The sequence below is a fragment of the Botrytis cinerea genome, chromosome 11 (assembly GCF_000143535.2).
Source record: "Botrytis cinerea B05.10 chromosome 11, complete sequence".
Classification (NCBI taxonomy): Eukaryota; Fungi; Ascomycota; class Leotiomycetes; order Helotiales; family Sclerotiniaceae; genus Botrytis; species Botrytis cinerea.
In genome coordinates, this window is record NC_037320.1 from 2003411 (window position 1) to 2019221 (window position 15811).

The following is a 15811-nucleotide window of genomic DNA, read 5'->3' on the forward strand; positions in this document are numbered from 1 at the left end:
TGTTCGATGAAAATGATCATTGACGCGCACGTGCTCTCATCCGTCGTTGTCTGTGAAACTTTCAAGGGGACATTAGCCTTGGGTTACGTCATCAAGCTTCGAATCAGCCCTGCGCACATGAAAAAAAGAAATTGATAGCCTTGAGAAATATTTTGAGTCATTGCCCCACCACAACTTCTTCCTCAGAAGACAAATGCATTTGCACCGTTTTTGAAAAGATTCAATGAAGAGGAAGTATGTTCAAGACATCTCAAGGATTTTTCAAAGGTTTATTCAAAAGGAGGAGCCGTAGAATACAACGTTAAAGGTCACCGTTTTCAATCTGGCTTTTCGAATTCCACGAACCGCTACAAATCTCCTCTCAAACTTTCACAAAATTAGTATCAAAATGCCTTCTATTGAAGTGAACGGCAACGCCGTTAAAACTCGCATTCTCCCAGTCAATGTGTCTGAGGTTGGGCAATTCAATAATCAGGAAACCCTTGAGAAATGGGAGCTCCCCAAGGATCTCTCTGGACTACAATCTGTCGCAGAAGCAGCAGAGTACCTCAAGACACAAAGCATACCTGTAGCCTTTCCAACAGAGACTGTTTATGGATTGGGTGCAGATGCGACGCGAAGCGATGCTGTGAAAGGGATATACAAGGCTAAAGGGCGGCCATCAGATAATCCACTGATTATACATGTTTGCGATCTTACCATGCTACGCAGTCTCTTGACCTCGACCGATAACCAAAGCGTCGATGCTGATTTTTCAGAGATCCCAGATATCTACAAACCACTAATTAAACGCTTCTGGCCTGGTCCCTTGACTGTTCTTTTACCAAATCCATCCCCCAGCAAATTGGCACCAGAAGTAACAGCAGGTCTACCAACATTCGGCGCACGCATGCCAAGCTCTCCTCTTGCGCTTTCTTTGATACGTCTCGCTGGTGTCCCACTCGCCGCCCCATCTGCAAATGCCTCTACGAAGCCTTCCTGCACAACAGCCCAACATGTGCATCACGATCTTGATGGCAGAATCGAAATAATACTCGACGGTGGTGCGTGTCAGGTCGGAGTAGAAAGTACGGTTGTAGATGGCATGTGCGATCCTCCTGTCGTTCTTAGACCTGGTGGTGTGAGTATTGATGAGATTCGAGAATGTCCTGGCTGGGAAGGTGTGGTAAAAGGATACAAAGACCAAAGCGAAATTGGAGACAAGGCACCCAGAGCACCGGGAATGAAATACAAACATTACAGCCCCAAGGCGAAGGTCATATTGTGCGAGAATGGGCGCAGAATTGAACCTCTTTTCGGCGATGAAGCGCTCTCAATCGTAGTAGCACGAGCTGAAGAGACGGAGCATACTAAGCGCGAGTCTTCATCTTCCGACAAGCCAGTCACAGTTGGTATTATATCTACTCTAGAATGGAGGTTTCGACCCGGGGGTGAAGATTATGCTGGCTATAATATTCAAATACATGATGACGGAGAAAAAGGGACTATAGACATAGAAGGGGACTTGCAGTCAAACGAGTTCGCGCTCTACACAACAAAGCAGAAACCTTGGATTGAAAAACCGAGTCATCAGACGACAGGCTGGCATTTGGCGAACTGTCTGAAAATTTCTCTGGGCAGTGAAATCAAAGACATTGCCCATGGTCTCTTTTCAGCCCTGCGCGAGCTGGATCAAAAAGGATGTGATGTCATTTTTGTGGAAGGCATCAAAGACGAGGGAGATATTGCGGCAGCAGTCATGAATAGGCTTCGAAAAGCAGCCACGGTCATTGAAAGATAGAAGATAGAGAATCAGTGCCAAAAATCATTATATCTAGATACAATTCCATAGAACAAGCTGCGTCCCATTATGATTTCACTATTCCTATGCCTGGGAATTTGATATGCCCCAACTCCAGTACAATCTAAACTCCTTTTATGGCTCCCAACCAAATGTAATGTTGCCCATCCGCAATGACATGATCTTCTTTCTCCATGCCCTTCACAGACCCTGCCTCAACCAATCTCCTAACTTGGCCTTTCCGAATTGTGCCAAATTGTTCATGCCTTGCTCGCTCAAATCAATACCCTTCAATTGTGCCACATCTTGCGTAGGCGCCTTGCTGACTCTTTGGACGATAATCGTGGGGTCTGTTTCGAGAATAATACCATCGTCAACCATCTCATCAACTGCCAGAGAAAGGAGGTCGTAGTTCTCGATTATAGTCCGTTTGTCTACAGATTGTCTGGGGAATGTTAGCTTTGCTTCCCTTCGCGGCGCTGAGCAATAGAGAGAAAGAAGGAGGGAATAAGTCCAGGGCATATTCCAATGGGATAAGACGTACTTGAATAGCAGATGCAAAGAATCCCTCAAAGCCAAAATAACATTGTAAAGCATAATCTCATTCTCATCCACTCCTCCAACAACATACATCATAACATCGCTCTCGCTCTTATATAATACAATGCGATTGTCGTAGAGGATGATATCAGCGTTTTGCTTTTGGGTCTTTTCGAGGAGGCCTTTCTCGAATGCTTTTTGCGATTTTTGATCGGGGTATGGTGCTGCTGGAGCTGGAGAGTGTGTCAGAAGTTAAAATATCAGAAACGGATATACGAAGCACAAACAAGAAGAGTTGTGGTGGGGTGGTGCGTAGTATTTGGTGAATACTCGCGAGCCATCTTCGGCATTGAGGATTATGATGGCATTGACGGAGAAAAGAGACATATTGGGCGCCATAATGATAATTTGAGGCCGATTGGCAAAATTATGTCGGTGGGAGTTGGGAGTGTGGTGTGCGGTGTACGAGGGGGAATTTCTGGAGCTGGTACAGAATGAAGCTATTGGTATGGAAATCGGTATGGAAATCGTGGTCGCAATGTCATTAGTGCCTCAGGGTTCATTGAGTTTGGCGCGTTGCGGAATATAGTTACCCCGTCTTCCGGGATCACACCCATTATTTGTAGGGGACAAACTACAGAGTAGCTCGATACCTATAGCTACTTAGCAGTGCGTGTCTCGCATGTTTTTTTCACCTATCTATAACGCACCCCATCAAACAAAGAGAGGATTTGTATCCTGTATAGTTCATGATGCAAAGACCATGATCGGGGCAAAACGAGTTTAGTATTTAGCAAAGGCAGAATCGAGTGATCAGTCCTTGCACTAGCTTCACGAGTCTACATATGTTTCAAAGCTATGGGACTTTACATTGAATACCAGTACATCAACAGAAATGGCGTGGCAATCAATCGTTATGTGATATCACAGCGGTAATCACCAAGTTTGGGTCTATTCCATATGTCACTATTGCTCTTGCCACTAGCTTTTCCACGGGCATGTCCATTGGAGCTCCATTTCGATCTCCTAGTCTATCGTGTGACTTTTAGTTGCAGCTGCTCAATTGGCAAAGTGAGAGCTATGTCTTTTGTTGGCTCACATATCTCAACAACAGAGCAGAATGAGATCTCGTTGTTCTCCATCTATGTATCTTCTTTGTTAATTTTCAACCACCCATCGCCTTTCATTTTTCGTTGTTTGATTATGGAACTTGAGCAGCATGAACATAACACAGGTGAACAATGCCATTGTAGCTGATTATATAGCTCCCTACAGAATGCCTGTAAATTCGAACATCATTCATTCATCTCGGTACATCTAACCACACACACGCAGAAACACCAAACTTAACAACCCAGACCTCAGTTATCATGAGTCCCGGCGATGAGTTGCCCGCGCGCAATTCACCTTCCCATGACCCAAAAACAACTTCAACACATTCAATTTCACTTCAAGGAAGAGCGAAGATGTTCCATCCCGTTCCAGAGACGCTCTTCAATCATTGTCGACGTCAATGGTCGGGTAGCATGGCCAGGTTTCAAAAGTATCGTGAAGCTAGTGATGCTAATAGTATACCGGGAGCTGTTGAAATTCCTGTCCCCGCCATGAAGATAGTCGCAAGAACACCCCGATCGACCGAATCAAATGTTGGGACCGGCACAAATTTATCTGATTACGATGTGTCCTTTTCAATGGGATCAGATACCGGAGTACTCAAGAAAAGTATAGATGCGATGACAGAATTCATTTGCGACTACGCTAATCGTTGGCATTCTAATCTCCCATCTAGTGATCCAAGCAGAGAAACACCTAATAGACATCTTCCTGGGACTGTTCCCATGTTTGCCTACTGGTCCACTCACTTCCACGAAGTCATGGAGCAAGGACCAAAGCATGCTGCGGCGGAATTAACCAAGAGATTTTCACGAGAAGAATTTTGGCAGTTGCGCTACATTTTCTTCCTTATTCAGACTGGTGCAGAAGAGCGCGGTCATTATGGACATGTAGCTGTCTGTGCTATCTCTCCAGAAGCCAAGACGATTGATTATCTCTGTAGCGCCGGCGATGACGGTCTCGTTCGCGGCGATGGTGCTAAATGTGTTGAAAATTTCCTTGCTATGCTTACAATATATCTTGGAGACGAGCCACCACTTAGTCAAAGATTTAATCCATGCGATTGGAAACTCCGAACACGCCGAAGCGAGTTGCAAGAAGTGGATAAACCAGACTGCGCCATATTCGCAATATGTAACATCATGTGCCTTGCTTTTGGATGGGAGTTATCTTATGGTGCAAGACGCGGACACGAAATGAAGAACTGTCGATTTCGTATCTGCACTACTCTTCACTTTGGTGGCTTCAGAGGGTATAACCCCGGTAAAGGTGCTGCCAACACATTTTACTACCCTCTAACTACCCTCTCGCCCCCTAGCTCTCTAATTGATTGCTTTATTGCGATCCGCCAATTCCCTGGGCTCATGATTGAGGAAACTCTCGCACCAGACGTCCGCCGTCGCTCACCAATGTACTATGGCTGTCCTAACAAGGAAACGCTATATGCACATTGTGATCGAAACAAACGGTTCTACCCATACTACGACAGAATCGGGATCAGCGGACGTCTCGTCCCATTTGCAAACTTCCTGGCTTGGGTCGAACGTTATGATCTCGCGAGAGAAAGGGATGTAGCGCCGTACCCAAGACCATATCGTCCCGATGGTTCCAACGGGAGCAAAAGATGGATTCCACCTGATGCTCACTGGCCGACTGGAAGACTTTGGTAATTTTTGCGATTTCTCTCGAGACAAGGTAGGTCCGTCGCTTTTCAATCTTTCAATCATTTCAATGTAAGTTTATCTCAATTCAATAATCCAACAGAACTAATTTATTTCATTTCATCTCAACTCCTGATTCCTATTTCCGTGATTGACAACCGTTTGTGAACAACATGTTTAGTTCTATGCTCTTAATGTAATAATGAACCGATGCTAGAATGTCAAATTGTTGGAAAGTAAATTCTTATATTATAATATTGATAGTGAAAGACTTAGTCAAATTTAGCTTATAAGGGACAAATCAAATATATGATATAATTGAAGTCAAATTGAATAAGAGTTGAATTGAGTCTAGTTTGCATGCTTTCTCTAGGTTTATATACTTTATAATGAAATTCACGTATTTTCTATGCTCATAAATAAGATTGATTTACATCGAATCTTATAGAATCGTTTTATATACCTATTACGGAATGTCACACAAATTAATTCCGAGTCAGTTGATGTCATGATTTACATTGATGTTGCTTAAAAAAAAGCCGAGTCTTGTCGGCATTATCTTTTTTGCCTGTGTTTGTTATCAGAAGAAACGGGGGATTGTTTGATTCACAACAAGGGGGACAAAGATTGTATGAAGACTTTGTTTTTACTCTTTCATTTATTGGCAGCAACAGAAGTCTATCGAATGACACGGAGAAAGTATACATTGTCTTTTCTTTTGTCTGTCTTATTATAGCTAGTACAGGTCTATTGCATACCGAATTTTTAATGGTAATGGGTTAATTAATGGTTAGTATTCCATGGTAACTAACCCAGGTACATTACCTAATACATTGCCTGCGTTCGATCTTACAATATTTAAAAGATTTATCATTGGGCATGATTGTATTGAAATCAAATTCATACTCTGTCTATACATACTCTGTCAGAAGAATTATCTGGCCTGAATAGGCATATAAAATGTAATTAGTCCGATGCCAGGGCCCTAAGGGGTATGCCTGGTCCAATGATAACCATGTCCATTATAATAAAATCCATTTTTCTCTGTCCTAGCTTGCTATGTCAACCGAACAATTAGTTGCCATGATAAGACCACATTTCTTGTACATTCAATTATAATTCGATTAGCAACGAATAGGAAATTTAGGGAAAGGAAAAAGTCTCAGAAATAATCAGCTTCTATCATACCCTGATCTTAGAAACTCTAGCCTGGTAATCAACCTAAGTTTCGAACCCATCCTAGAGAATTCTCGAATCATCGAATACTGATAATTCTTATCATCGATCCTTCCATCATCTCACAAGTTAAGAACGCCAAAAGAAATCTCTATTCACTAGAGCTTAGAATGAGCCTGATCCTTGACGTAACAACGACCAAATAAAAAAAAGAAACTGCTGGAAAACGAATTACAGGGATTAATGAATGGCTTATATAGTCTTTGAATTACTGCTTCTGCTGTGGGTTTTAAGATAGTAACGTCCAGACTAATATTTAAGCTTTTGCTTTAGATACACGTAGTAAAGTTTTCGAGTATTACTTATTTGGAGATGGTTCAAATGGCGTGCCTTTTAGCCGAATTTTTGTTCGCTAAGTTACCAGCAGGTTGGATTAGCCGAGCAAGTGGCACGCTAATAGTAGACTAAATCTTAGATCGGATCTCCACGCTGGATTTACGGTTTATAGAGGCCAATTGTAATTGTTTGAATTGCTTTTGTTGCACATCTGCAATTGGAAATGGCAAGTCTCATCCTTGTGGACATTGAGTTTATCCTAAATTTGGCTCCAGTACTTTCATATCTTTCAACACGCTAACCGTTGTGTTCCTCGCCCTTTTGCTTGATAATCAGTAGCAACATTGATAGCCCGTCAATCTTAGTCACACCATTGATAATCTTTACAAGACACTTCATATAGTTTCAGGTGAACGCTACAAAACAATTATCTGCAATTTGAACGGTGCTGAAATGAGAGTTATTGTAGTGAAATGTCAGCCTCGACCACTTAATCTCAACCCTTTCAGAATTTAGTAAAGTAACGCCGTCGAGCGTAACCAACCATATGAAAGATGTCTGATTCCTACGATATTTCAATATGTACTACTCTTAAATTATTTCAAGCAGAACTTCAAAGCCGAGATGTCTAGTCGGCTCACAAACTTTAACTGCAGAAAGACAGGTCTTGGAATCCCCGCGCATAACCTCCCAAATAAATCTCAAAACAGAACAAAAAGAACAGATCTCAGGAACAAACCAGTATCCATCCACATCATATCTCCTCGGATCACATAGCCAGGCTTTCGGTCCGCTTTCACGAACATCAAGCACAGAGCCATATAAACACGCGGCACGATTATTTCCATGAACTGGTTTTCTTCATCATAGATCTTTGTACCCCTAGCGGTCATCTTTTAACAATTCCCATTTCATTCTCTCCCATTTTTGATGACGCCTTTGAGCAAGCCCAATCCTGCAGGTGTGTTGTAAGTTTGATGGTTTGGGGCTCACTCGAGAGAGAAGAAAACTTTGGTGGTTTGTGGCCGAAAGTTCTGAGAATTGTGTTCTTTCATGCTGATGATTCAGCGAACGATGAGTAGAAAGAAAAGAAAAGGGTGGGGGGAGAGGGATTGATATTATATATATTGAACAGTAGATTAGCTCTGGACTAAGAGTAGACTAGTTCCTAGCTTGAATTTCAGTCAAAAAATGTTCAAGAGAAGCCGAACCGCGGTTTCTGGAGGTTTGTCATGATCGTCTAGGTACATGTAGATTCAAATTTTGACCAACGCAGCTGAATGCTGAAGGGCTAGAACTATGTTAAATAAAAACAATCACATCATGGGAGTGATTTGAGGATATCATATCATTGAAAGTTATACTCTCATCTAATTTTGACTGTTCATTTGTGAAGAATATTTAATTTCTACGACTGAAAATCAGGACATCACTCCTCGATGGATTTTCCGCACCATGAAAAGCGACATAAATATCGCCTGTGGATCTCCAACTAGTAAGAATCTGAAGATACCTCAAAGTAAGAGGAGATATCGATAGCCAATACAAATAGAACTTTGAATCTAACTGGTGCGATATCCAACGAACAAAGCAATGCAAGCCACAATTTCAAGCCTGGTCCTATCAACTGGATCAAGCCTGGAAGAATACTGTCTAAAGAACAGAAGTATAATGATTGTTCTCACCTTCATTCATACGGAGCATTAACCTTCTGATCTAACATATCTATCAGAAAATTTAAATCACACCTCTCAAACAATCTATCAAGCTTACAGAGGGTTTTGACATACGACAAACCTTCTACTACTCTCTGATAACTTATTCCCTCATTCTATGACTGACATGTATCTAACCACACATGCAGGGGCTGATGATATGCAACAAAACCAGCTCCACCATTTATCCAAGGGCTAAAGAGAGACCAACACCGAATGACCTCAATTATTATCTACCAACGCAAACCAATACTAATGAGAAAGTTGCATGGGTTTGCGACATGCAACAGTTGTCCTCGAGATGTGCAGGATCAGCTGCAAAGTCGGATTTTCGGACAGAACTGACAGCAAGACTACACAGCTATTCAAGGTTACCCTAGGCTTACCCCATGTTGAGATATGCAGCAGACCGATTTATTTGGGCACTAAGACGAAAGGAATACCTGCTAGTACCTACTAGGGCCTACTGAATACAAGCCCAGAGTTTGCTAGTAATTTGACAGGGGATGCGACGTGCAACAAACGGAAGGACATGAATGATGTCACATGCTGTAATGCAAATGAGGGATAAAAAGCGAGAAGGAAAGATCTTTGGTGAAGAGGCTTTGAGGGAGGTACATAATATATTTACAGCCTCCTTCAATTTTATAATGGGAACATACAGTACCAAATCGAGAGCGAATTGCTAGATAGCACTTCATACATGAATTTTAGGAGAATCTAAAGGAAAATCCCATGAAATACAGGAAAATCTCAGAATAATAGATTGCTATATAATATAATATATAGCAACTAGATGTTTGTATTGAAACTAGTCAAAGAGGGTATCAACTTCTATTTTCCTTTCCCAACTAAACTTTTGCGCAGTATGCCTTCCATATTATCCCATAAAAGTACAAACTGGTAAGCGGTATGTGTCCAGAACCCAGTATCTCCTTCTTACGCCTTTCCATTCACCCTCACCTTCTCCCCCAAGCTCCTCGACTTCCACGTCAACCCAGTCGACATCTAATCCAGCATCACACAGATCCAGCTCCGAGACTTTTGTATACACATCATAGCAAACTCTTCTATCTGCTCCTAGTCCATTAAAGAAACTAAATTTTCCAGTTTCAGACAACAATCCAATGACGTATTCGGAAAAGAATTTCTTAAGCTCCATGTAAGATTCTCCGAAGGTATCAAAATATATAACATCGAATTGAAGATTTTCTTCAAGCAGCTTTGGTAGGATTTCTTGCCAGCGACCAGCGTGGATTTTATAACTTCCTTCTTCAGGTGCAGATGCTTCCCATTCCTTTCCAAATTTATGACCTGGTTCTTGGAGGTGTGTGAGAACATCAGGGTGGGCTTCTATTATATGGTGACTGGCTGGTTTTGTGGATGCGAACATTGTATCGATTATGCCCATTCCGAAACCGATGTTGAGGATTCGTAATGAAGGTGAGGAGGAGGGGATAAGAAGATCGACAGTACGTTTCATGATGGATGTTTCCCATGCCATCATTACACCGTTAGCGTCAGCGTCGAGAAGTGCATCTTCTGTGAATTCGAGTTTGCTTTTGAGATAATCTGCAGAATTGACGTCTTTCTTTGGCTCTTCTACCTCGCTTCCTTTTGCTGGTTCGTCTGTAGTTTCTTCGTCTACAACTATTTCCATCCCCTCTACTTCGCCCTCCTCTTCATCTTCATCCTCGTCACTTAACTCCTCATACCCACCCATCAAATTCATCAAAATCTCCGCCCTCACACCAGCTTCCACAACTAATTCATATAATTCCTTCCTGCCCAATCTCCATGCCAAACATCCAGGTGTCTCGTTATTTGTATCTAAATCATTCCATATAGCTCCCGACAAGAATAACTCTTTGATGGTCGCTTTCGCAGCTTCTATATCTTCCACGGAAGGAGAATCTTCACACGATGCAATTGCGGCGTGGAGAGGTGTGAAGCCAGTCTCGGAATCTTGAACTGAGGCAGCACCCGGTACTCGAAGGAGGGGTTTGAGGGCGGCGAGATCGTGGTTAGAGGCTGCGAGGAGGATAGTTTGGGTAGTTGTATCGGTTTCGGAGGCGAATTCTGGGTCATCCATCTTGAAGATTGGGTGTAAGTGTATGTAAACTTTATAAAAATATTGAGAATCTTTAGGATTTCAGAATGCTGGGGAAATAATTTTTGGAGGGGTCAATGGATTTGGCAGATAGAGGGCGGTGGGGACTGGCAGGTGATCGCATAGGGTCCGATTAATTTTGTGAACTCAATTTCGGATTAGCAACAAAAGTAATTTACAATGTCTCGGCTTGTCTTATGTATTTACCCGAAAGATCTGAGAACGACGACACCGCAAGACTGTAAGACATGGATTCGCCCTCTCTGACCTTCTCTTCGAGCCCATCAACATGAATTTGATACCATCCAGGAACCGGAAACGTACTGCCGATTACCCCATTTTAGGTTTGCGAACAGACAAGGATCGACAAATCAATATCACAAATATAAACTCAAGAAGCTATCCCGCATACACAATTATGACTAGTTCTCAATATCAATGATGTGTTCCGTGAGTATGACTCTTATGTGTTCAATGTATATATAAACGGCAAGTCCAATTTCTGTTGTGTTCCGATGTAATACAGGTATATTGCCCTACTCGAGTTGAGAGCTTATACAAGTGTTGTCGATTTCGCACTGTGTGGGCACAAACAACGAGAGTATGTCGACCATGGAAGATATTCAGGGTCCGAAGATGGATGCTGAAAGTCAACTGGTGTCGGGGATGCAAGATGAGACGTTTCCAGCTATTGATCCTGAGATGGAGAGAAGGGTTGTGCGGAAAATAGATAGGCACTTGATGCCTCTAATCATTGGGCTATGTACGTCTTTCCTGGAACTCTGATGGAGTCGATGGCATTCAACTAATCATTTTCGAAGATCTCTTAGCATATCTTGATCGTTCGAACATTGGCAATGCGAAAATTGCCGGTATGATGGATGACTTGCATCTCGATTCTAACAGCTACGAATGGCTCCTCACTATATTCTACATATCATACATTGTATTCGAGCCATTGGTGTTAATGTGGAAAATTATACCACCGCATATGTGGGGCGCCATAACAGTAGTGGGATGGGCATTGTCAGCAACCTTACAAACTGTTGCGTTCAATTGGTCTGGAATGATGGCTGCTCGATTTTTCCTAGGAGCCTTCGAGGCTTCGTTTGCACCAGGCATCACCTTCCTATTATCTTTCTTCTATCTAAGAAATGAACTCGGACTTCGATGTGGGTTCTACCTTGGGGCAGCTCCTTTGGCAACATGTTTTGCTGGTGCTCTAGCTTATGGTATTACTTCTGGAAATTTCCAAAGAATTGCAGCCTGGCGTGTGCTTTTCCTCGTCGAAGGATTGCCAGCTATTCTTGCTGGTGTTCTTACCTGGTTCCTCATGCCCGATAGTCCTGAAAAGGCCAAATTTTTGACCAAAGAGGAAGTACTAATAGCACAAGCACGCAAAGTTCGACAGGTAGGTACCACGGATTCCGATCGACCCCGTGGAATCCAATGGCACGAAGTGCGTGCCGCCTTCCTCGATATCAAGAATTGGACAACAGCATTGATGTATTTCTCCTGCAACGTATCATTTGCATCTCTCCCAGTCTTCCTGCCGACTATTCTTGCCGCAATGGGCTTTTCAAGCGTCACTGCGCAAGGACTTTCAGCCCCACCTTATTTCCTCGCATTCCTAGCTGTTATTCTTACAACATGGCTTGCAGACAAGTATTCGCAACGCGGATACACCATCCTTATCCTATCTCTCATAGGGGCAACAGGATATATAATGCTCGCCTTATCAACCAGCACAGGAGTTCGCTACGCCGGAGTATTCCTAGCAGCATCGGGCATTTTCCCCGCGATTGGAAATATTCTTCCTTGGGTAATGAACAACCAAGGGAGTGAGAGTAAACGAGGCACGGGGATTGCGATTTTGAATGTAGTGGGTCAATGCGGACCGCTTCTGGGTACGAGATTATATCCTAGTAGTGAAGCGCCTTTTTACGAGAAAGGAATGGTATGTTTGTTTTCACTATTGTCGTCTCTCCCTCTGCTTTTCATCAAGTCTTCGGCATGGAAGCAGGGAATTTCGGAGGTAATATACTAATCGTCATTTTCTTATTAGTGGGTTTGCGCAGCTTTCATGCTCTTCAACGGCGCTTTAGCAATGGCCCTACGCTTCCGACTTGTATATGAAAATCGAAAATTGGATGAAAAGTACGGCGTAAGTGGCGACAATGAAAATGAAAATGGAGACGGAAATGGAAATGGAAATGGGAATTTGAAGGACTCGAATGGAGGGAAAGAAAATGATGGGCCGAATTTTAGATATATTTTATGATGTGATTGATAATGATGTTCTGTACACAAATTTCTTGGCTTTTTAGAGTTTTGAGGTTTTAACTTTTAGGGGCATACATGATACCCAGGGTTAAAGGAAATCGATTTCAGCTCATAGATAGATTGCAAATATTTCATTCTTTATATGTGATTTGTGAAAGCTATCATTTGCTAAAAACGTGAATGTCATGTGCAACCGTGGAAAAGCAAAAAAGCCATGCAAGTCATCTGTCTACATACGTATTCCTATGCAATAGAATAATTCTCTCAAAACATTGACCATAACTTATTGTCCATAGTTTAATGTTATCATCATTCCATATCACCTTCGAACCTGGAGATTTCAGTACAAGAACTGCTATGCTTGTCTATCTGAAGTTCTCTGGGTGCAAAATACCAGCCATGTTACCTGCCTTGACACGCTTGAGGGTCAAAGCAGCAATCAAAGCTGCACCGACACCAGATCCATCCTCAGCAGCCAAGATTTCAATGGGATCAGCCTCCTTAGCATTCTTCTTTGCAGGCCAATCAAGAATTTCACGGAGTGCGGCGGCACCACGAGCCTTGAAGTGAGGGTATTTGTTGAAGACAGATCCGTCAGCTCCGACGTGGCAAGTCTCGTAGTTCTTTTTCTTGGCAATGGCGGCGACACCACATGCGGAGAGGCGGGCGGCACGGGTACCGATCAACTCAGCAAGGCGACGGATGAGCTCGAGTTCTGGAACAGTGGCTCTGATGCTGAGCTTGTTTTGGAAAAGATCAGCAGTTTCTGACAAGTTCTCCCAAGGGTCCCTAAACAAATATTAATCAATTGACCATCTAGAGATATGGATATATGGGAACATACTCCTCAACCAATGACAAGAATGAAGAGTCCAAGGTGTAAGCCTTTCGGAGTTTTTCAATATCTTGACCCTCAAACATGTGGATATCTTTGTTGTCATGAAGATCGACAAGAACCAATCTGAAAAGTTCTCCAAGGTAAAGACCAGCAATCATCTTCTCAAATGCTTGCTGACCAGGACGTGGAGAATCTTTATCAATAATGATATCGTATGGAGTACGGGGGAGAACTTTGTGCTCATTATCGAAAGCACCCCACTCGCAGTTGATTGCCATTGGAGTGTCAGGAGGTAAGTTCATGTGTGCCAATTTTGGAATAGAGCCGCAGTTTTCCATGTACGCAGCATTGCAACCAGTTCCGAAAATACAACCAATCTTCATGGCTGTGTCAGTATATGCGGAAGCAATCAAGGTACCAGTGGTATCATTGATCAAAGCTGTAAGCTTAATTGGAACGCCCTGATAAATTTTTAGCAAGCGTTATCTTCTGAATGCTACTACATAACTTACTCTCTTAGCAAGAGCTGCCTCAAACATTGGAACAATGTTTTCACCTTCGACACCTGCAATATCGAAGCCCTTGGTCCATCTTTGCAAGATACCCTCATCGATATAGTTTTGAGTAGCTGGGTAGGAGAAGGTGAAACCAAGACTCAACGTTCCAAGATCCTCGCCATGATGGTGGGATTCAATGAATTGTTGAAGACAATCGGCAATGTATTCCCAAAGTTCATCTGCTTCGCCAGTCTTGAGCTCTTCTGGCATGCGGTATTTTGATTGGATAATATCAAACTCGGACTTCTCATCAGTCAAGATAATTTCACAGACACGCAAGTTGGTACCTCCCATGTCCAAGGCGAGGAATGTACCGGTTTCATAACCATCTGGAAATGCCATACACCAAGTTGGGTTCATTGGCTAAACAAAATTAGTCATGACTCCTACTTCGGATCCGAAGAACATACAATACTTCCACCCTCTACAGTGAGACCTGATTTGAAATTAGCATAACACTCGCATCGCAGTGAGAGGACACAATAAATACCTTTTGTAAGCTCGGAGACGAAGTGTTCAGTGATCTCCTTGAGTTTTTGGGTGTCAACAGTGAACTGTTGCTCAAGCTTCTTGATTTGTTCCAAGTAATTTTTGGGGACATCAGCCATAGAACCTATATAATGTCACGAGTTAGCATTTTAACCCTGTATTTTAAGGCTATAAGAGTTTGGTTGAAAATGGATTCTGGTAAAGAAGTGGACTCCTGCAGTAAGGTTTTCTGTTGTTTTGCAGTCCATATCAAGCTGACGAGTCTATGACTGTGAATGTAGAGACAAGAGTGACATAAGCAGCATCAGCCCATTATCGACGACTTCACAGAAGCTTTGCCTTTGCCTAACGATAGATCTTGGTATTTTTTGAAATGAGTGTTAAAACCAAGAGATCCGAAGCACACGCTAAAATTTTAGTCCAATCTAAGCAGAACACTTGTCGGGTAGACTAGCCTAGACTAAAATAACAATTGGCCGAGTAAAAATGGAGACAGGGATCAGGAGATATCAACCTTTGCATGGTAATGGTGTTTGGAGCTTCTTGGGAGGAGCTGAAGATAGAATTGGAGATGATGAGGTGGTCGACATATTGCAAATTGTTTATCTAGAAACTTCGTAGATTTGAAAGCTTTGAGTTCGTGAATGTGATGATTTGCCTTTGAAATACCAACAACTGGCTGGTTTCGAGCTGACCATGCTTTATCAGAGACATGGAAAGGTGTGTCATAATAGACTGTAGCAAGCTGTACAGCCTGCTCATTCACAAACAAAAAGTGAATTTGAATCGCATTTTGAGACCCTCTTGAAGCCAAACCAAGCCAAACCGAAGGATCCTGAAGTGACAGAGGGAAAGTTGAAGTTATACATACCCTTACGGGAAGGAGGCTTTCTTGGACCTAACCCCACCATGTTGAAGGATTTTCAAAGGGAGATCTGTAAATGAAGGGTATAAAAGAAGAGTTGAAGAGATTCTAGGATCTTAGGTGCGAAGTTGAGGATATAAGGCAATACAATAACAGACAAAAAAAGCCGCTGTTGATGGTTTTACAAAAGTTTTCTTGCAAGAAAGGATTGAGTTTGTGTTGGGTGAAACTAAATAAATGGGCTATCTTCTTCGGACTTCACTCGACTCCCCGCCGTGACTTCATCATAGTGGATCCGATTTCAGCTCAACAGCCCAGTCACAATCTGATGAATAAGCACGGACCTAC

General features: G+C 42.6%; 6 protein-coding genes across 6 annotated transcripts; 3 read left to right on the forward strand and 3 right to left on the reverse strand.

Moving 5' to 3' along the window:
* The first annotated feature begins 185 nt into the window (after positions 1-185).
* On the forward strand, positions 186-1807 carry Bcsua5. The gene has a single exon (XM_024696087.1). It carries the CDS (start codon positions 389-391, stop codon positions 1778-1780), a length of 1392 nt encoding a protein of 463 aa, XP_024551890.1. The 5' UTR covers positions 186-388; the 3' UTR covers positions 1781-1807.
* A 43-nt stretch (positions 1808-1850) lies between these two features.
* Positions 1851-2822, reverse strand: Bcret3. The gene is made up of 3 exons (XM_001549054.2): positions 2608-2822; positions 2325-2553; positions 1851-2225 (listed from the first exon to the last, which is right to left on the reverse strand). The coding sequence occupies exons 1-3, from the start codon at positions 2717-2719 to the stop codon at positions 1982-1984; spliced, it is 585 nt and encodes a 194-aa protein (XP_001549104.2). The 5' UTR covers positions 2720-2822; the 3' UTR covers positions 1851-1981.
* Positions 2823-3690: 868 nt separating this feature from the next.
* Positions 3691-5103, forward strand: BCIN_11g05670 (hypothetical protein; the record flags this gene model as incomplete). Its single annotated transcript, XM_001549055.2, has 1 exon — positions 3691-5103. One exon carries the CDS (start codon positions 3691-3693, stop codon positions 5101-5103), a length of 1413 nt encoding a protein of 470 aa, XP_001549105.2.
* A 3985-nt stretch (positions 5104-9088) lies between these two features.
* Bcrmt2 lies at positions 9089-10483 on the reverse strand. The gene has a single exon (XM_001549057.2). The coding sequence runs from the start codon at positions 10411-10413 to the stop codon at positions 9202-9204; it is 1212 nt and encodes a 403-aa protein (XP_001549107.1). The 5' UTR covers positions 10414-10483; the 3' UTR covers positions 9089-9201.
* A 490-nt stretch (positions 10484-10973) lies between these two features.
* On the forward strand, positions 10974-12821 carry BCIN_11g05690 (hypothetical protein). The gene is made up of 3 exons (XM_024696088.1): positions 10974-11194; positions 11253-12388; positions 12497-12821. Exons 1-3 carry the CDS (start codon positions 11035-11037, stop codon positions 12710-12712), a joined length of 1512 nt encoding a protein of 503 aa, XP_024551891.1. The 5' UTR covers positions 10974-11034; the 3' UTR covers positions 12713-12821.
* A 258-nt stretch (positions 12822-13079) lies between these two features.
* Positions 13080-15658, reverse strand: Bchxk (the record flags this gene model as incomplete). The annotated part of the gene is made up of 6 exons (XM_001549059.2): positions 15470-15658; positions 14600-14722; positions 14520-14545; positions 14065-14472; positions 13559-14013; positions 13080-13503 (listed from the first exon to the last, which is right to left on the reverse strand). Exons 1-6 carry the CDS (start codon positions 15507-15509, stop codon positions 13080-13082), a joined length of 1476 nt encoding a protein of 491 aa, XP_001549109.1. The 5' UTR covers positions 15510-15658.
* Positions 15659-15811: the final 153 nt, after the last annotated feature.